This window comes from Coturnix japonica, chromosome 3 (assembly GCF_054131305.1).
Source record: "Coturnix japonica strain WE chromosome 3, WE-NBRP24, whole genome shotgun sequence".
Taxonomy (NCBI): domain Eukaryota; kingdom Metazoa; phylum Chordata; class Aves; order Galliformes; family Phasianidae; genus Coturnix; species Coturnix japonica.
Window position 1 is genome coordinate 52,054,444 of NC_140665.1, and position 21,322 is coordinate 52,075,765.

Consider the following 21,322-nt stretch of genomic DNA (forward strand, 5'->3'; position numbering starts at 1 on the left):
ATCTCCTGTTGCTGTTTTGTGTATAGCAAAGTACCTTCCAGCTACATCTCTGCTGATGTAGACAAGGTAAATCATTTAATCACACGATACCTTGAGCTATAGTGTCACTGGGCTCTTGGATTTCTTTTTCCTCTTTCTCTTCTTGGACACAGGATGCAGCAGCCATTTGGGCGAGAGCAGATGCACAGTTAGCAGCAACTCCTGTAAAGGAACAGCAGAATGCTTAACTAGATTTTCCTCCCTAAACCCATGCAATCTGAATGACAGGTTGAGTCAAGACAAAATGGATGTATAAGTTTATGTTGTAGGTAAGGTGAGTTCTATGGGAAGTTCTACAGGTTCCTTGATCGTCTCAGACTAGAAAAGAACTCTGCTTTTCTCTTCCAAACTCATTAAGGGAAAGTTATCATCCTATTGATGTGAATGTGCCACGACAACACAAAACACAGCAGTACCTAGGGCACAGCTCAGGCGGGCTGCCCTCCTCAGTCCATCCAGGCTCACACATATGGAGTCCTTCTCCTTTTGGTTCTGCTCTTTGGCTCCTTCTGCTCCCAAGATGAATGCCAGCCCCTTGGAGCTGCCTGCCATGCGACCAGTCAGCGGTGTGGACAAAGTGTCAATCAGGTTCTTCCAACAGCCAATTAAGAGGTATCGGGCAAAAGCAACTCCTGGAGTGAGAAATGCATTACTACTGCTACTGGAAAATGACATAACAGCACTTCTATTATCAATTGTTAAAGAGTGCAAAAAAAGAAGTCATAAATGTACCCTGCATGCTGGACCATCCAACTGATTCATATGCAGGATACACTGATACACTTCCTTCAAGTCTTAAACTGCTGTTCTTAAACCCAAGTGTGTTTATGCTACAGAGCAATTCACCATTGGTAGATACACTTGTGCTTACAATATATTCTCAATACCTGCAACAACACAATCATCTGTCTTCTGATTCTGGGAAAGAGGAGATTGAGCTGAAGCAGATGCCATCAACTGGCCACCAACTGTACTGCTTCCCAAGCCGTCAATGTCTGCCAGAATATTAAAGAAAACAGCAGATTACTTACCACTCAACAGACAGATGGCAAAAAGCAAGCATCTCTTACTGGCTCCTTGCTCAAGCAGGTTTTAGTATTCCTGATTTCTCAGGTATGCACAGTTTCTGCATTTCTGTGTATTTCCTTTCAAATTTTGCTAAATCCTATAACTGTGTGTTCCCATATGTCACAGTCCCCTAGATACTGGGATCCTATGTTCTAAATGGACTTGTTAGGGGACTAGACCTATGCAGGTTCAACATCAACAAAAGAAACACAACGTTATTTCCAACACAAGACTAGTTTGCATCATGGAGTTCAATATTAAGGACACTGGACTGATTTGCTCCCTAGAAGCTCATCTGTCTCTTTTCCACATAGCTATTATTTTTCCAAAATTGTTTATTTCAGCTTCCCAACTGACCATTTATCATACAATATTTAAAGGAAACACTGATCTCAACACAGTCAGCAAAACCCTCTCAGAACATTGTTCTTTGATTACAAGTTAATGGCTCAGCTGAAGCAGTACTCCATACATACATTGTTCTAATTATCTATTTGCAAACGTATAGTATGTGCGTTCAGAAAGACACCGTATTTTATATCACTACATTATCATTGACATCCTGTTGCCTTTCGGCAGATCATATATGATTTTTTTTCCCCTCCTCAAATGAAGCTAAGAATTGTTTTTCAGTGCTTGTTAGAGGTGCTCTGGGTTTTCAGCTTCTCGCTGCTGCCATTTGGCATAACTCTAGCATTGCACAAATTAGAACCAGAGGGGGGCCAACCTGTGGACAGCTTCCAAGACCAGATTTCACTATTTATATTTGTACCAAAGGCATACGGAAATGGCTCTGTTACAACATCAAGAAAACAGCAGTCTTACCATTCACCAATAACAGGTACCAAACCTGCTGTCGCTGAAATTGAGAGAATTAAAATATGCTCTGGTTCAGTATACAAATCCTTCCTGTCCCCACCATACTGTCAGGAGTCAAACATTTTTCTGTATTCCTCCGGCCAGAATATGCAAAACTCTCCTTTAAGCATACACTGAAATGTATCCTCAGACTGCTTATCTTAATTAACAAGCATTCTTCTGTTGGCAATAAGAACTTCCTACTCATATGGATCCTGATAATAATTGTGACTTTGGGACACTGCCACCACACAGACAATAACAGACACGTTGAGCAAACAAGACATCCCAGTCTATTCAGTTTTAGGTTATGCTGATCATGGACAATCAAGACTACTAGTAAGTTTCAGGGGATTTCTTTGTTTTTAAACCCAGGCTATAAAGTTTCCTGTCTGACCCACAACAAGCACTTGGGTATCTGCCACCACTGAGTCCTTTAGCTGCACATGAGTGAAACATCACTCATTGACTGATTACACAGTTTGGTATGTAATGGACTGAAGCAGAGTGTTATTGTAGTTTGCTTTAGACATGATCAGAAGCTAGTTCCTGCCATCACGATGTTGTACTAACCAGTTAGCATGGTGATAAGTGGAAGGCTGTGTTCTTCAGGACTTCCCCAGTATCCAGCTTCCCCTAGCATGTTCCTTTCCAGTACCTGGTGGTAAAGTTCTTCAACCCAGGCTTGGGAAAATATCATCAGCACTCCACTGGACTGGACCTGCTTCATGAACTCTTTCTGCAGGCAACCACAAAAGCCAGACGTAAGACAACAGTAAGTTCTACAGCATGAGTTTCTAGCACTAGATCCATTCCTGAGTATAAGATGATGCAGGAGTAGAAACGAAGTTATATAAAACTAAGAACTAACAGAGAATCACAGCACATCTCTGTGGTTGAAAATGACACGAACATCCTTCTCGTTGGAGAGTGACATGAATTAAGAGCTTTCCCTTCTCTTATTGAAAATCATCCAAGACACAAATAATACTGCCAGTTCTCATACAGTGACAAAGGCACAAGTTGATCTATTACAATTTCTACAAGGTGGGGGTAGGATCTCAACTCCATTAAAAAAAAAAAATTGTGGTGCCTAATGTTGCTTGTCCAGCAGTCAGGCCCTTTTGTGTTTAACAGCTGTCACAGACAAACTGCGGTCCAACTGATCAACATCTGAACTATCTTCAGTAAACTTAGGCATTAAAACCTAATTATCTCTCTCTCAAACAACTCATGCCTTCATCTGTATAAATGCAAAGCTGGTACTAAGCAAGACATCTGTTACTATGCTCAAAAGTAGTTGCAAGATGAAGGTACACACCTTTATAGTAGGGACAAACAATACATAATATATCACACAATGGTAGCGAAGCTTTGTTACAAAGATGCAGCATCCATCAAAATGACTTCTTTAATGATAATCAGTAAGCAGCATTCATTTTTCCCTGAATTACAGAGAAGCTGTGTAATTCAGATTCATGACATTTATCATGCAAAATTTATAAGTAGCTTGCTTAATTTGCAATTATTATTTCTCTGCTTAGCAAGTATCATGAAGGACACTTACAGGTGCACTGCTTTATGTGAAAGGAAATGAAACAGCCTCTTTTCAGACATTTTCTCCGTATTCACCAACTCACCAGCAACACAGGGGCTTGGGGAGGCTTCTTCCTGTAGTAATCTGAGTTGGCCAATTTCAGGTTTAGCAGCAGAGTATAATGAGAGACCATGTAGAGACTGTCTGCATTCATCAGAGTTTGGAAGCTGAAATTTGGGTTTCCTTCAAATCCTGGTGAGTGCATCATACCTAACAAAAACACCATGTGAGCTCTCACATTTTACACAGATTTTGCCTGGAAAAAAAGATCAGAAACTAACCCTAGCATTCCAGCAGCAACAGATTGCTAGAATAGTTAATGAATCATCAGCAGAAGTTGCTCTATTTATGTACTAGAGTAGGGAGTGGAGAACTAAACAGTCCATCCATAATGCAGTCCTGCAGCACGCTGAACAGTCCAGTCACAGTCCAGCAAAGCAATACGCTTAATTGGAAACACATACGGAGCACCAGTATTCATTAGGATGTCTGCCAGGTACAAAGCAAAGGGCAGGATACATCTGCAGTGCTAACCAGAAAGGTGAGATGTGTAGGGGCAGAGGTAAAGCCTTTGTACTTCCAGGAAACTGAGCATACTTGGCACAGATGGTGCTAATAAGGGACGCAGACCTTTTAAAGTCCCAGTAAACCTACTCCAGCTAAATGAGCTGCTGGATGGGGACTGGAGTGCTCAGCACCTTGCAGGGTCAGGCTGTAATCAAAGAATGGCCTATGTTGGAAGGGACCTTAAAGCCTATCCAGTTCCAAACCCCCTGCCAAGTGCAGTGTTGCCACTGCAACATCAGTGTTGTCAAGGCATTGTTCTTTTCATGACCTATAGGTTTACAAATATTTGGAGTCAAGCTGGCTGGGAAACTGTTACAACTCCAAGCCCCATTTAGGTCATAACAACACCTGCTTTTTAGACAGTTGAGCACTTGTCAGTCCCACAAGCCATCATCTGTAAGCACTCAGTACTCTTGAAAACACTATCTGTATGAAGCTGTACCACTGGGCATGACTGTATGGTGTAATCTCTTCCTAGGTAGGATGGCCGTACATACATTTTCCTCCAAGCTAGCTGTCCTAATAAACTAAGTATGAGCAAAGCTTCACCAAATTCCTTTGAGCTATTGTCTGAGCCATGAAAAATCCAGACATGTTTAACTCCGTCCCACCATGAACCACAATATTTCATGGTTTTCACATCAAATGTGAAATCCATTCGTATAATGTCGGTTAGGGGAAATTAAGGAGTAAATTTTCTCCTAGATGAATATTTGTAATGAAACAAAAGAGAGACCTTCCAAGGTTGGTTACATGAAGAAGCACAGCTGCGTTGCTTAGTTAACTGCTGAAGGGGGCTGACTGTGAACATATTCCTCCCACCACAAATCTCATGCCTTTTCTTAGACAAAATACAACAAATCATCAACATTAAAAAATTAAAAAAAAAAAAATAATAAAAATCCACACACAGAAAAGAAGCAAATGTTTTTCTTGCCTCGTGAGGGTTTGAAAGTTCTGTGCTGCTGCCTTCTCGGACTTTCCACTGACGTCACTTTGGGGGCGTGGATAAGGTGAATAACTGTTTGAGGGCGGATTTAGAGAGAAAGTAACTGTTCCAGGATGGGTCTAAAAAATGAACAACTCTTTCAAGGGAGCAACCTTTGTGGAAGAGGGGTGATAGGGCTGGCCACACATTATGTCAACACGGATTTCCACGTGTTTGTGGTAAGTTTCTGATGGTGAATGTTAACAAAGAATCTTTAGCTAGTCCCAAAATCATAACCCTGTGCTTAACAGTAGGCCTATAAGTAGCTCCAGTGACTCCATCGCTAGTTAAAGATGTATCTTCACACTTTGCTGAGTGCTGGATCATGATCTTGATATAGCTAGTACATACTAATTTGAAGCATGGTATCTGAAATAAGATACTTCTGGACCTAGAATTAGCTAGAGTAATATCAACTCAATGTAGAGCGTTACGTAAATGAAAATGTGGGTAAACTGCTTATAAAAGCATGCTTGTGTACAGATGCAGATAAAAGAGGCTGGTACAAATAGGGCGTGTATTGTGTGTTTGGAAAAAATCTGACCCCTAACTTCCCCTAAAATATCAGAAAACAACTAACTACATTTGACAGAAGCTCACTCTCTCAAAAGGAGAGGATGATCTGATGGATAAGCAACTCACACTGATGCTTAACAAAACAAAAACCTTGCCACTGAATGCTGTGCAATCAAAATCTGGTGCTAAAATGCTTGCTATGATTATTAACACAATGGCACACAACTATTAGAATTATTTCCTTGAAACAGTAATTCATGAGAACAGTGATGTCCAAATTAAGAGAATATCGATCATTAATTTTAGTCATAAAAATCTGCCAGCCATAGCAAACAGTGAGGTTAGCACCCTGCCCTAACAGAGACAGTTCATTTAAATTGGCAAGGACAAAGAGAGCCCACGCAAAATGCAAATGATTTGTTCAAGCCAATAGTGATGATTTCTAGATAAATTAGTATTTTTTAGATGGATGTCACAGTCCATTGTCACTAGGATCTTTTTAGCATTGATTTTATTTAGCAACAAGCAAGGGAGAGTTTTCTGAAGGTACATTATAACCAGCTTTTAACCAACTGACTTTCAAATCTTACTTTCCTTTAAATTCTGACTAGGTTCCATGCTTAAATTCCTGTGCCAGCACCTCAACTTCCTACATCTTTTCATTGTTTTTCAGACCTACAAAAACACAACAATGTTATGATGCTGCTTAAGGATCTAGCTGGTAGGAAAGACTGCTAAACTCTATACTAACTTATCTCACTGCTCCCCAGCATAAGAAAAATTAATGAATGAACCAAAGCACCCAAATAAAGACTTAGAAACAAAAATACTATTTCTGGGAGGTTTGGTCTCAGAACTTCATCTGTCTCTTCTTCTCAACTTAAACCTTAACTGTTAAACAAATTTCCAAATGTAGTTCTCAAGAATTATACATGAATAGATGCTATACATCCAAGGAGTCAGATGGGTTCCTTCAACTTCATCACCTACTTTATGCCTTGAATTTCTGGTGCTAACAAAGGAGTTGTGAAATATTAATTTAATATTTCCTTCAGAGTCAGAATTGGTGTCTCAGAAGCTCTCCAGGAGAGAGTTCCTACCCATGGACATATTTTAAATAGGTCTTCAGACTCATGCTTCTCACCTGTACAAGTCTTCACCTCAGAAATATTGATGGAGTTTTGCTTAAGATCAGAGGTATGCATTGAAAAACTGTTTCAGTTCTACTGAACCCCATTCCAGATGTCCTACTGAAACATGAATAGCATAGACCTTGTGTACAAAAGGAAGGGGAATGCCCTAAGAAAACACTAAGATACATCATGTCACAAGGTTGGCTTTCTTAGAAATGTGAAGGATCTTCTTCAACTCAGCAGTCTGAGTCTAAGACTATCTTTTTAAGAGAAATGTACAAACCAGAAAATATGGACTTAATGCAAAAAGGGACTACTATCCTTCCACCTTTTTCACTGTATTAGTCATACTGAATGACAACAAAAGTCATATTTAGCTTTAAAATCTGGAAGTCTGATAGGTATACCTCTTCCAACACTTCAGAACCTTCTACAGAGATCTGTTAGACAAAAGATTAGGAGAAAGATGTTGTATGCTCATCTACATATGAGCTAACAAGGCACACAAGAATTAGAGTTCTAACCCTGGACTTATGCTATAGTTTCATTATTTTACAGGAAAACAAATTCTTTTTGATAGGAAGAATGCTTTAGAGCACCTCGATTCAGAATGAAATCAATTACCTTTTAAAGACAACTCCTTTCTTACGAACGCCTTATTACTATCAATCTGAATTAGGCTTATTTGGGCAGCATTTAAATAGAATATCAAGAATATCAGCTTATGTGTGGTGTTTACACATTCACCCAGCTTCATATCAAAATTCTGCTGTATTATAGCGGAGGCATCCCTTCTGACTCTGTATGAATAATGTGTATGAGAGCACAAATGAATGAAGCAATGATTAGGAGAGAAGTGATGGAAAAGGCAATTGTGGTAAATTAAATTTAAGAAACAGAGAAATATATTTTCATGAACATTTCCACCTTTGCCACTGCCAGGAAGAAGAAACCTCTCTAATAATATGTGCATATTTAGTTACACTATCAACAGGACAAACTTGCTTTTGCAAAGTCTTTTTTTTGTTTGATTGACCAAGTCAAAATCCCAAGTCTAACCCTGAGAGAAGAGTAGACATTCTACCTCTTACAAGGTAAGATCTTCTAACTATTTTTCAGTTGCTCTGAACTTGAGCTTTCAATTTCCTGTCATGATAAATTGCAATATATGAAAAAAAAAAGGCGTGAGAAAGAGGAGTTGATCCTCTTTTCTTTTTAGTATCTTACTGTAGTGGGATTTCTATCATTTTCTCTGCAAGGCTTGGCATTACTAATAGTACTGAGGTAACATACTAAGCTACTCAAATGCCTTTCAAAACAGGTAACAGTTCTCCCCACATCCCCAGTTTTATGCTAATGGGCAGCTTCTCCTTAATGTCAGCACATGCAAATTTTCTCAACAGATCTTCACAAGCCTGTGAAGAAGTATCACACTACAGAAAATATTTTACTATTGATTGAGGACATAATCCAGAGTCTGTTAAGTGTCAGTGAATTAACCTGCAAATTCAATTTGCCCCACTCTAAAAGAAACCTGTTATGGCAGAGGAATGTGCTTTGTAGAGCACAAACCTTCTTATTCTGGGTATGTTCTCTGAAGATAAGCTCCTACAAGAGAATCTGTGTACAGTGCTCTTAGAACGCGCATGTTGGTTGGACAGTAAATATTTGCTTGCAAACCTGAGCAAAAAGCTGAAGAGAAGTTCTGCAGTGCTGCATCCACCTCCTCTATGCTGGGGAGAGCTATGAGCCGTGGAAGAAGAGCTTCAAGTGACTGGATGAAGAGCTGTGCGCTGTGCTGGTCTGCTTCCTGGTTTTTCAGCAACTTTAGAGAGAGAGCAGCAGTACGTAAGGACCTGCTACCTGGACAGTCCCGTGGTGTCTGCTCCTCATCAGCCAAGGAGCAATTGTCAGAGCCTATGTCTGAAACATCTGACCGGCCAGAGTCCTTCTCTGCTGCCATGGAATACTGGTCACATGAATCAAACTCAGTCCTAGAAAGATCCTGGTCATCTACACTGAAGTTACTTTCACTGTACCTGGATCCATAAGACCGGGTCTTGCAATCAACTGATAAGAAGTTAGTTATGTCTGGATAGACTATGGTGTGGCTTCTCTGAACAACATCTGGCTGGTCAATGGTCTCTGACTCTGGTTCTCTATAATGAATCTCTTTGCTTTCGTGTCCAGCTGGAGATGGCAGTGAGTTTTTTTGACTTTCCAGATTATCCTCTGGAGTTGTCTGCCCCATATCTCCTTCCAAAGTGGTCTGACCAGTGTCTGTTGTAACACTAATGCTAATATCAGGACTTTTCTCATTTCCTGATTCCCAGGCAGGATTTTCTGAGGATAGAATGCGCCTCTGCCACCTGAAGTCAGCATCATTGATCTCCATGGAGTCCCTGCTTGTCTCAGTCCCATCCTTCAATTCTTCCAGGCGCCGGAGGAGCAGATGGACCTGTTCCTCACTAAGACCCCTGCCATGGCTTAGCTCTTCCAGTGCTCCAAGCAGGGCGAATACGCAGGACACTGAAGCAAAACATGCTTCAATACCACCCTTGATGCAAGCTTCTGTCATCCCATCCATGATACTACAATTAAAACAGAGTTTATCTAAGTGATGCAGCATACATAGTGAGCCTGTCATTACCATCCAACACTATCCTTCCAGAACTAGGAAAAACAAACGAAATTATCCTGTAATACTACTTGTGAAAAAAAAAACCAAAAACCAAACAACTAGAATTATAACAAATAATTACTTCTCCCGTGTGGATACAACCAATCTACAAAGGGAGTGCCAACCAGGGAAATACATACTGTGCATTTTTACTGGCATGCATAGTGCATTTTCCCTTACAGACAAGCACTTACACTGAAAAACAAAACAAACAGTGCTTCCCTCCCCTATGTGAAGTTAAGTTATATGTCCTGAAAATAATCAATAAGATATGCTCTTTATGAGAATGAAGAATGCTTTGTGCTCAATCTGGCAATGTTTCAATTCTGGATTACCTCCTTCGGCTTCATCTTGTAAATATACTACCAAGTAAGCATGATCACTTCACTGCAATTTTAGGAGCCAAACCCAAGAATTTCCAGCCATAAAACAAATTAAATGGGTATTTTTGTAAACTCCTCAAGGTGGTTGCTTTCACAAACAAGCCCAGACACTAAAAATCAGTCAGTTTTTACCCATCATACTGTTTCACAGCTTATTTCACTTGGGAGATACCCTGGCTCATACATGGGTATGCTTCTGAAGGTGAAACTGTTTAAGTGTCTTGTGCACACAGGTTTAAGAGAATAAAGGAAGAAAGAAAGCATACAGCTTGAGAAGATCCAGATGGGACTTCCTTTTAGAAATAGACCTCTTCCTAGATTCTGACTCAGAAGAGCAGGGCCCTGCCAAATCACAAAGCCTCCGAGGACTGCCAAGTATCTGAAAGGAAAGGAAATGTAAGTAATTTAACAGAGGGTAATTTAAGTGTTATTTAAATACAATAAATGAGTCATAGTTTGGTCAAATGCCGGAACTTGAAGCAGCCATACTGTAGGTTCTCTCAGCAAACTAAAACAGCATGCTAAAGCTCTATTTATTAAAGCTATCTTTCCACTTTTTAAAAAGAGAAATGCTTATAGAGAAAAATGGCATATGCAATACACATCACACAGATTCTCCTCTTGTGCCTTACATTACTGACTGAATATGTTTCAACTGAACTGCAATCAAGACAATCTCAAATGCCTAAGTAGACAAGTATATTGTATCATATACTGAAGGGGCTTTTGCTCTTCAGTCACCCACTTAGAAAAAGGTAGTCATGCAAAAACACGGAAAGTGATTCCTTCTGTGAAGTGATTCAGTGAGAAAGTGTATTAATGAGCAGAGATAACAGATAGATCCTGAAGGGAAAAATATTAAACTAATATTCTCCTAAAACATCTTGAAAATGAAGTGCAGATTGTCATCTTGTTATTGTTTAAAATTATAGGAAAGTAAGTGCCAGAACGACTGGGCATTCTGACAGCAACCCTGTGGATGGTTGTCTGGTGTTAGGAGGGCTCTTAAACAGCCTCTCTACACACAAGCTAGAGCAAAACTCTCTAAAGAAGCCATTGTTCAAACAAATTATGGAAGCTGCTTTGCAGCCTGCAATATGAGAAAAATGCAGCCAATGTAAATGTGCTGTTCGAAGAAGATTCACAAGCACTGCCACAGGTACAGAGTGACAGGCCATAAAGGATCAGCCTTGACAGCCACTTGTGACACTGGCAGCTTCTGTTTGGCTACTCTAATACAGCTCAAGGAAATCATATTTCAAAAACCTGGTACATAATCAAAGCATACATTCCCCTTAACGTCAGGAACACTGCACTGTGTGGATGAATGTCTTCTAGCAAGAGCAGATAGTGGGGAAAGATGCCAAAGGGGCTGAGAACAGAATCACTACACCGCATCTCATCCAAAAGAGCAGTCATGACTCAGTGATAAGACCCGCTCCAAGCGTGAACATGGAGCTGCCATAGCAGCTGGCATTATGGAGACAAATATAGCTATTACAATTTTGTAAAACTAAAAATATTTGTCAGAGTAGCTTTGATGTAAAAACTGTACTGAGAAAGGGGCAACTACAGCACCACTAGTGTGCTGTATGGAATGGGCAAATATGCACATCTCAGCAATGCTTACTGTTAAATTAACATTTTGCTTTATTTGCATGGATTTGCACCTGGATTTTACAACCTACCTCTTTCATAATTTTGATGGCTTCAACTCGGTGTTGAGGTGGTGGGTAAAGCAATATCCGGTGATAGAGAGACTGCAGCACAGGCTTCATTGATTCCACTGTCCCCACCAGGCGAACCAGTTCTGCAGCAATATAGTATATGGTCCGTGCAACAGGCCCGCTAAGGGCAGGCGCTGTGGATGAACAGCCTGAACCCCGGCCATGATCAGAGACCCCTGAGGAAGGTGAATCAGCTTCTAGACCGACACTGCTGTGCGCAGAGGTGATAGTTTTGTCATGGATTGGATTTCCCAGGATTACTACTAGGGCTGGACACAGTTGCTTCCTGAGAAAAAGAGAAAAAGCAGCAGATGGTAACTAGAAACATCTCACAGGAACAGAATGAAAATAGCCCATAGCACGTACTCCTGTTTATTAATCAGTGAACAGCAGCGGTTAGATTGAATAACAAAACTTCATCAGTCTCTTTTAAACTCCTAGGCATAAGCATGCTAGCACATAGAGAAATACATTTGGGGGCTTTATAAACATGATACTGATTTTGCAAGTTCACCATTGCTGCACCACGCTGTGTCCTCCACAGAATAGCACACCTCCCTCTTTAATTAACTGCAACATACCTCAAGGTGGGAACACCAGGTTTCTGCTGCCAAGTGTTTCTTCTGTTCAGCTCAGGAACTTAAAAAAAAACCAAACAACTGACTAAATAGAAAACAATCTCCGCTAACCTCACAGCTTGATGTTCCATTGCTGCTCTGAACATGCCTGAGCGACACTAAGCTACCCTAGCTATAGGCCACTGTTTTGAGGGCTTTTGTGAATGCAATTAAAGTCCTCTACAGTAACTCCAAGTATGCAGTGTAAATTCTCATACGCCACTAAACACACCATCCTTCCTTAAATTGTCTTTCTGCAGGAATGTTCAAATGATTCCACATCAGTCAGTCACTTCTCTTCCTCTTTGTCCTCCTCAACCACACGGTAGCAGAGTCAAAACCAATTCTGCCCTCTGCTCATTTAGCTGTTGTGTCAGCCTTGCCTTCAGGCACTTGCCATTTTACTCTAACCTGAAATAACATAACTTAAAAAATTCACATGCTATATGAGAAAGCAATTCCGAACCCAGTTTTCAACCACATGCCTCAGAAGGGGGGAGGGGGGTGCACAGGGATAACCTCATGACAACATCTTATTTCCCATGCTTTTCATACTGTCCAGAATTGTCACTGCTTCTCTTAAAAGCATTTGCTAAAACTGTTCAGCTTCCTACAGTCACAGTATGAAAAGCATTTTTAAAAACAGATATCAGACAATGACGTTGGGTCTGCTTATTCCATTTCTTTAAAGCATAACCAGTTAGGGACAATTCCAAATGTATTAATTCACTGCCTCAGAACAGGCATGAGTACAGGTAGAAACAGCAATATATTCCCCACATTAGTCCCATCAAAGTGCTTCCGTATCAAACTATGGAGAATACTCTGACAGATGAACAGAGCACTAAATCTTGTTTATCTTCCAAAGAACAAAGGCGATTATCAGTCTGGCTCACAACTTCACTAGACAGTTAATGGATTAGGGAATGCTTATGCTGCTAAAAACTGCAGACATCACCCTTACTATAAACCATTTCATGTCTTCCTTGTGTTAATTTTATTCACCTTAAGCATGTACCTGGAGGATACATACTCCTTGGCAGCAAAGCGGGTTTAAGAAGTCCTGTCCCTCGTGGCTTGCCCTCACAGTACACATGCACAAATACAGATCTCTGCAGATTTGTAAACAGGATCATCAAAATAACATAAACTTAAATAAAACAGGATCGTTTTAGCTGTGATCGTTTCTGTGACCTTGCTTACAGGATGACCCCCAAAACAGACACAGAAGCATAAACAAGGGGTTGTTTGAAACAAGGGAAGAAACTTCCAAAATGCCATTAAAGGGAGAATGCTGATTTCACACAGGAGCTCCCAGAGGCTTCAGTACAGAGACTGCATGCAATGCTGCCAAGTGTTATCAACCTGGAAGACCTTCCTGACTTGCAGACACTGAGCACCAGGTTATGCAATTTTTTTTCTGGGACAGCAAAGGAAGCTCTGAGTCCTCCTGTACACTGTATCTTTAGAACTGGTCCAGAATCATTACAATTCAACTTTAAAATCACAGGGAAAAAGTTGAGCTTGAGGTCCTGTGAAATCCTGTATGAAGTATAGAACACACTGACAGACAGTTAATAGGAAGTTCTGCTCTTATCTGATGATTTCCTGCAGGTTTGTTTGCATGGGTGGTGGTGGGGAAAGGCCCTGATACAGTTACTTATAAATTAACTATATGTATACTCACCATATTAGATCAGTGAATCCTTTGTGCTGGTGCATGCTTGGAGAGGAGCTGTTTAACATGGAGAGGATGCACTCCAAATAAAGAAGCTGAAGTTGTCGATTGTCACTGGCAAAAAGCAAAGATGCCAATCATGTCACATTAAAACAAAGATTATTTACTTATTTTCAAGTATCTACATTAGTTTGTTTGAAAACCATACCACAATTTACAGCAGTGATTTATTTTGCTACTTCCTATGGATTTACAGTGGTATGATTGCTTTTATCACCCCCATTTAATTTGTACAGTTCAGGTGCAGCAATCTACTACTTCTTGTAGGTAACATAAGGAAAACAGATATAATTTGTGAGACTTCATAGTAAGGAATAAGAAATAGATGTGAAAGAAGATAAGAAAAATAGCAATAATTTTTCAAATTTAATCTGAAAATTTGAAGTAGAAGAAACTCTTAAAAAGAGACCACCAGAAGATGTTGGAATTATCAACAACTTCTTTGGGCAATCTGAAGGGCATTTAGACTATTTTCTTCTGGCTATTTTTTGTCTTTCCTTAATGAAAACCACAACAGTTGCAAGTTGGTTTCTATGGGCAAAAACTTACATGATCACACAGCTCCCTTTCAGAGCCTTGTCAGTTATACTCCACAAATCAAACACATAGTGAGCTTAAAGAGGGAAAACATGAAAGATCCTGTAGGCACTTGGTATGAGTGTGCTTGTAATATACAAAGTACTTGTACCTATTCTCAGAAGTAGCTGCAGGATTCAGCAGATGAGAGAAGTTGAGGCGTGCCATAAGGAGGTAGCTTCCCACAGCACTCATATTCTAGCTTACATTTTGTAAACTAAATGTTTTGTGCCATGCTTTTTTGGTCCAAAACGAGAGCTGGAGGAATGTATTTCATGACATATATGGGCTGCTTTGAAAGTAATGCCTCCTATTTTATTATGTTGGCCCATGACATCAGAGGCGGATGCTGGTGGTATGGCAGAAGAGGTTTAAACCTCCCACCAATATTCCATTCCATTCCTTTTTTTTTTTTTTTTTTTCTGTGTGACAGATGGCAGCAGAGGGAAAGTGACAAAATGGTGTTGGAAGCAAAGGTCTGTCATTGCATTTCAATGTGTGGCAAAAATGGCACCCACTGATATTCATTAATACTTGCTGAATGTTTATGGAGAACAGAGGAGGTAGAGGGTGGTGCATTTCAGCAGTGGCAACAGTAAGTTATAAGACAAACCACATTCCAGATGGCCGTGCACTGCTGTCACACCATAAAGTGAAAAGCACCTTGATCAGCTCATCCAGATGAACTGGCAGATTATGATCAGGAAGCTATGTGCAGAGTTGAATATCAGCTTCATTATATTGGAAACAATGGTAGAAACGTTGGAATGTCAAAAGATTTTGTCATGGTTTTATGGTCATTGGTATTCCACATCATAACATCATGTAGTGAACTCCATCCCCATAACAACTTTGCATGAAGTGGGTCAAACAAATGCTCAGACAGGAATAGAAAGAACACAACATGCGAGGCTGTCAGGACCTACTGAACCAATGTGATACAGAAGGGGAAAGTTTCCTGGATCACATCATTACTGGTGACAACCTGTGATATTACCACTATGAGACAGAGTCGAAAGGGCAGTCTGTGGAGTGGCAATGCAAATTCCCCATTGAAGAGAAAATACAAGAAGCAGCCCTCAGCGGGTAAAGGTGATGTGAACCATCTTTTGGGAAAGCAAAGGGGAGATCTTCTAAGTATTTCTAAGAACCTGGACAAACAATCAACTGACCACTACATCATGATGATGTCAAAGCTGATGAAGGCTTGAATTTTCAGAATCAGGCCAGAGAAGACAGCCTTTCTCTTGCAACATGATAATGCCAGGCCCCCTACCAGTTTGAAAACTGTGGAGTGAACTGCCAATCCTGGCTACGCTGTCCTACTACACCCACCATATAGCCCAGACTTGGCACCCTTTGACTTCCATCCACTCAAGTTGATGAAAGATGGGCTGTGTGGGCAACATTTTCCTAGCAACAATGCCGTCACAACAGCATGAGTATTCTTGTCCATCACTGACAAAAATGCATAGCTAATGGCAGAGATCATGTTGAAAAATAGCTTTCTGTAGCTGAGAATTTTCTCCTCCAAATAGTGTTACTGTGCTCTTTGTGCATGTTGCAGTTTCCATGGAAATGAATAGGCATTACAGTCAGAGCAATCTATGCATGACGGTAGGTAAAGAAATCTGTGAAGAATGTATGTATTTGAAACAAAATTAGATTTTCTGTCACTGTCTGCCTCAGTGTGTTTCGTTCACCTAGACAGTACAATTTTTATTATAATTCACCGTGTATGCTCTAATTGTTCTCTTTACAATGACTGCTTTCATGACACCCAGCAAGTTCTTTAGCAAGCTCTTCACTACTATATGGAAGTTACCTACAGATGAGATTTCTTGGAAGCTCTTTAAAGCTAAGCAATGCTAAACAGTGAAATTACATTCTCATCTCAAGTGAGAATTAAATTAATTCATTATCAATAATACTAATTCTTTCAAACAATTTGGTCACAGTTTTGTTCCATAATCATAGAATGGCCAGGGTTGAATGATCATCTAGTTTCAACCCCCCCGCCAAATGCAGGGCCGCCAACCACCAGACCAGGCTGCCCAGAGTCACATCCACCCCTGTCTTGAATGCCTCCAGGGATGGGGCATCCATGACCTCCCTGTGCCACCTGTTCCAGTGTGCAGTAATGTCAGAACTATGACAATATGATCACATGTATCAGTGAAACTCCCAATCTCAAGGTAACAAGTTCAAATTATAAACTGAAATAACTCACTTTATGACAGACTGGAGCTTCTCACAGAGCACAGTGAGGACAGATACAACATCATCACAAAGAGACTCAGCTGAAGTACCTCCAAAAAGGACAAAGATGAGAGGCATTACATATTTGCAGTGGGATTACAACCTCAATCACTGCATGGACTTTCAGAGTTGGTCAAAGCTTATAAGCAAAAAGCAAGGCAGCCAAAGTTCAGACAGGACACAGAAGAAGAATTCCTAACCTGGAAACTGATCTCCATACAATGACAAAGCAGTAGTATTAAATCCAGAGAGAGCATTGATGCTTATGTGCATTTAGAAAAGGTTAGCTGAAATTCAATTCAGGTAATAGAATAAGCAAACAGTAACAATAAAAAAGGAACTAGCTCCTGTATTTCTCTGGGGAGCTAAACATCTCTGCAGCTCTCCATACAGTTTGTCTCTCATCCAGAGATCTTAAAAGGGGATTGTTGTTCACTTTCAATATTTTAGCCATCATCCACACAAGTCTTCCTGCAGAAATCCAGTGAGAAAATTCAAAAGCAGGGAATATTTTGAACAATCAAGAAAGGCAGTGGATGGTAAAACAGAATGAGAGCAGAAAAACTCTCTCTTGTAAGGTTATAATTTGGCAAGCATGAACTTTGCTAGTAATGTGCTTTAAAAGTTGCCATTATACAAATGCCATCCCTGGCCCAAAATACAGTAAACATGGCCATTTCCAGATTCTACATCCTGCTCTATGAGTCTGCTTCAACCTGGGAATCCACTTACTAATTCATTCTCCAGAGCGCTGAAATACCTTAATTACATAAGTTAGCACTGTGAAACAACTATTTATAACTCTGTGGAAAGCTATGCTGTTAACATGGCTCAAATGAAGACACTACTGTTAATATCAGGAGCTAACAGGCTGTTTCAGTTCTTACCACATGCAACACAGACAGTAACAAGCTATGAAGAAGGTAAGAGATCCTGAAGATGGAACTTCTGTCATTTCAACAGCCATGTGCTGATAAATGGAAAGTGAAGATTTAATAAGCTGGATTGGAAGGAATCACTAAAAAAGTTGTACCGATACCTTGACTCTTGAATTTCTGCAGGACCTCATTATTTTCAATTGTCTGTTGAGGAAAGACAGTTGTGGTATAATCAGTGCATGTAGTAGAAAAGCCACTGTACAAGCAGTGCTTTAGCAGCAGAGCTTTCTTATACAAATCCATGTCCTCTATCTTTATTTCTTTGTTGTTGTTTAATTGAAGCTTTTGCATTAAATTTTCAAAAATACCTCAAGAAATCTTTAAATAAACACTCAAATTTAAGAAATGCAAATCTCATTTAGCTGAACAGGGATTTGTAAATTCTTAGGGGATTTCCTACATCTACAAAAACACAGTTATAACTAGGCATGTAGGTCTCAGTGCAAATAACTGAGAAAAAAGCACAGATCAGACTTCACAAGATACTTAGAAACCAAAATCCTCTGAGTATTGGAGAGTTTATCACACCATCAGCATTAATATCACAGAGCCAGTACACAAATTAATGACTATCAGGAAGTAGAAATGACCTCTAATATCATTTGGCTCAGCTCTGGTATAGGATTCCTCCTATCAATGCAGTTTTCACATATCTTTACCTACTCTGCATTTAGAGCAGAACTAACACAATTTAGATTTCAAATCCAAATTCAAGTTCTAAAACAACAATCTTCCTTTCTTCCTTTCTCCCTTCCTTTCTCCCTTTCTCTCTCTCTCTCTTTCTTTTTCCCTAAGTATTATGGCTAGTAAAATGAACCTAGTTAGCACACAGGGAAGATAACTTCAAGTAAACTTATGAGTTTAGTTCTGCAGTTAATTATTAGGATAAAAACAATCTACTCCAGCAATCCCAAACAGAAGTGGTCACATTAACCCAAAACAGATACAGGGAAAATAATCTGCACAAAGACAGTCCTCAAAGTTTTCTAATTAACAGTTATTGACCTTTACAAATAGCACTTTTTTTTCTTTATGTATGAACAAGCATAAACAAATGTAAGAGGCCAATGACATTTCATTGACACCCAGAACATTTACAGTTTTGCTGACAAAGTGCTGGGATTTCACTCAAGCAGCTCTTGTGGATTTTAATAATGCAACAAACAGAGCTAATATTTTTGCTAACAGCTGAGCAGACAAAAGATTTCATTAAATTACCTTCATTAAAAAAGAGAAGCAATAAAAAACTCAATTACACTTCCAACAGCTAATTTGTCTGGTTGGTGTAAATATCTGTAACGCAGGATATTCTGGTGGAAGGTTTTCCACAAATCTCAGGTAAACAAGCAAACAAGACAAAAAATAGAAAAGGAAAAAGTCAAAGCAGTCTGATGTCAGACCAAAGTCTCTTCTGCTTAACAGAATGAAAACAAAATGCAGCCAAGTAGGGCTGCCAATGTGAGAGTTGCCTTCCTGATAGACTGCTCTGAGGCAGGCACAAAGTCAGAGCCCAAAGTTTCTGAACGGGATTAATTGTGGAAGTCTGTAATCAAATCCATAAGGCACAATAAGCCAGTATGATGCACTGCATTCAGAGAAATATAATGGTACACATCTATAGATATGGAATCAGTCATGGATGCCAGAAGGCTCACCATATTTTCTTGCTTTTGTCGTAACTGTAAAGTCAAGTCACTCAACATTTGGCTGAGGGTTGCCCGCACAGCGGTGTTAATGCTCCGCTGGTGACAGCTAGATACATATGTCTCAATGCAAACCTGATGAGGAAACAAGATAGCAATACGTAGATATTAACCGTAACTTACCAGCAACACACTTAAAGAGGATATCAAGATCTCTTGCATGCAGATAGTCAGCCTTCCTTGTTATTCCACATTGCTTTTTTAGCACATGAAAAGCTTTCAGCAATATGGGTAACTGAGTAAACAGCACCAAGAAGTAATATGCAGCTCATTAGTCAATAAGTCTCACAGCTGCAGGAATGGTAAGGCAAAATTGGCAAAAATCTTCCCCTTCTGTCAAGCCCAACAGAGTCTGGCACTTGTCTCACACTTAAAATAACTTTAAATGTTAGTTTGCTTGTTCTTTTCTAGAGACTTATTTGTAACTACCACTATACAAGTCTGTATTTTGTATAATGTAAATACACGCCAAACCTTAAAAGTTGTTGGTTTTTCTCATATAAGTATTCACCCCTTTTTTTCCTGTAATTAGCAGAAGGGCAAATAGTGCCTTATGAATCTGGTAGCCTTCTATGACACAGTGATTATATTAGTTTACAAGGGAAGATCAACTGATGTTACCCACCTGGACATCTTTAAGGCCTTTGACACGGTCTCTCACAGTACTCTGGGGAAACTGTCTGCCTATGGCCTGGACAGGTATACCCTTATTTAGGTAAGGAAATGGCTAGAGGGCTGTGCCCAGCAGGCAGTGGTTAATGGAGTTAAGTCCAGCTGGCGACCCATTATAAGTCGTGTCCCCCAGGGGTTGGTACTGGGGCCCATCTTGTTTAATATCTTCACTGATGACCTGGATGAGGGGATTGAGTGTACCCTCAGTAAGCTTTCAGATGACACCAAGTTGGGAGGTGATCTGCCTGAGGGTAGGGAAGCCCTTCAGAGGGATCTGAATAGGCTGGATTGCTGGGCTGAAATGAATGGGATGAGGTTCAACAAGGCCAAGCACCGGGTCCAGCACTTTCGCCACAATAACCCCATGCAGCACTATAGGCTTGGGGCTGAATGGCTGGATGACTGTGAAGAGGAAAGGGACCTGGGGGTGTTGGTCGATGCTCGGCTGAACACGAGCCAACAGTGTGCCTGGGTGGCCAAGAGGGCCAACGGCATACTGGCCTTTATAAGAAATAGTGAGGCCAGCAGGAGCAGGGAGGTAATCATCCCCTTGTACTCAGCCCTGGTGAGGCCGCATCTTTAGTATTGTGTTCAGTTTTGGGCTCCTCACTACAAGAAAGACATTGAGGCCCTAGAATGTGTCCAGACAAGGGCAAAGAAACTGGTGATGGGTCTGGAGCCCAAGTCTTATGAGGAGCAGCTCAGGGAGCATCTGGGATGGCTTAGCCTGGAGAAGAGGAGGCTCAGGGGAGACCTGATTGCACTCTATGATTTCCCTGAAGAGAGGTTGTGATGAGGAGGGGTTTGGCCTCTTCTCCCAGGCAACAAACAGGACCCGAGGAAATAACCACAAGTTGTATCAGATGAGGTTTAGACTGGACATAAGAAGGAACTTTTTCCTCTCAGAGAGTGGTCAGGTGCAGGAATGGCTGCCCAGGGAGGTGGTGGAGTCACCATCACTGGCAGTGTTCAAGAGGCGTCTGGATGGGGAGCTATGAAATATGGGTTAGTGTTTTTCTGTAGCTACTGTAATGGGAGGACAGTTGGACTAGATGATCTTGTAGGTCCCTTCCAACCTTGTCATTCTATGATTCTATGATCTGGAAGCTTCTATATGGTTCTTCTTCCTACAGAAGATACTACTGTGATATATCATAAATTACATAAATGGTTGCCTTTTAAATGCTGGCAATCGGCCTAAAGACTCCTTAGCTGGGAGAACCCCAGTGAGAAGCCTGCAATGAAAGAACATCAGTGCATCAC

The 21,322-nt window shown here is 40.5% G+C and overlaps 1 protein-coding gene across 8 annotated transcripts in view; it reads right to left on the minus strand.

Annotated features, from left to right (window-relative positions):
• The window catches only part of ARFGEF3 (ARFGEF family member 3), a 77,197-nt gene that overhangs the window by 24,062 nt on the left and 31,813 nt on the right, over positions 1-21,322 (minus strand). For 4 of the 8 annotated variants that reach the window (XM_085541586.1, XM_015858405.3, XM_085541589.1 and 1 more), the window contains 13 exons: positions 19,340-19,462; positions 17,786-17,828; positions 16,718-16,796; positions 13,861-13,965; positions 11,518-11,842; positions 10,096-10,208; positions 8,447-9,357; positions 5,067-5,150; positions 3,606-3,772; positions 2,539-2,704; positions 927-1,034; positions 456-671; positions 91-201 (listed from right to left, as the gene is read on the minus strand). In XM_085541586.1, coding sequence (XP_085397712.1) covers positions 91-201; positions 456-671; positions 927-1,034; positions 2,539-2,704; positions 3,606-3,772; positions 5,067-5,150; positions 8,447-9,357; positions 10,096-10,208; positions 11,518-11,842; positions 13,861-13,965; positions 16,718-16,796; positions 17,786-17,828; positions 19,340-19,462 — 2,551 coding nt within the window. The remainder of the gene's footprint in view (positions 1-90; positions 202-455; positions 672-926; positions 1,035-2,538; positions 2,705-3,605; positions 3,773-5,066; positions 5,151-8,446; positions 9,358-10,095; positions 10,209-11,517; positions 11,843-13,860; positions 13,966-16,717; positions 16,797-17,785; positions 17,829-19,339; positions 19,463-21,322) is intronic. The other 4 variants (XM_015858409.3, XM_085541584.1, XM_085541585.1 and 1 more) reach the window with 3 other exon arrangements.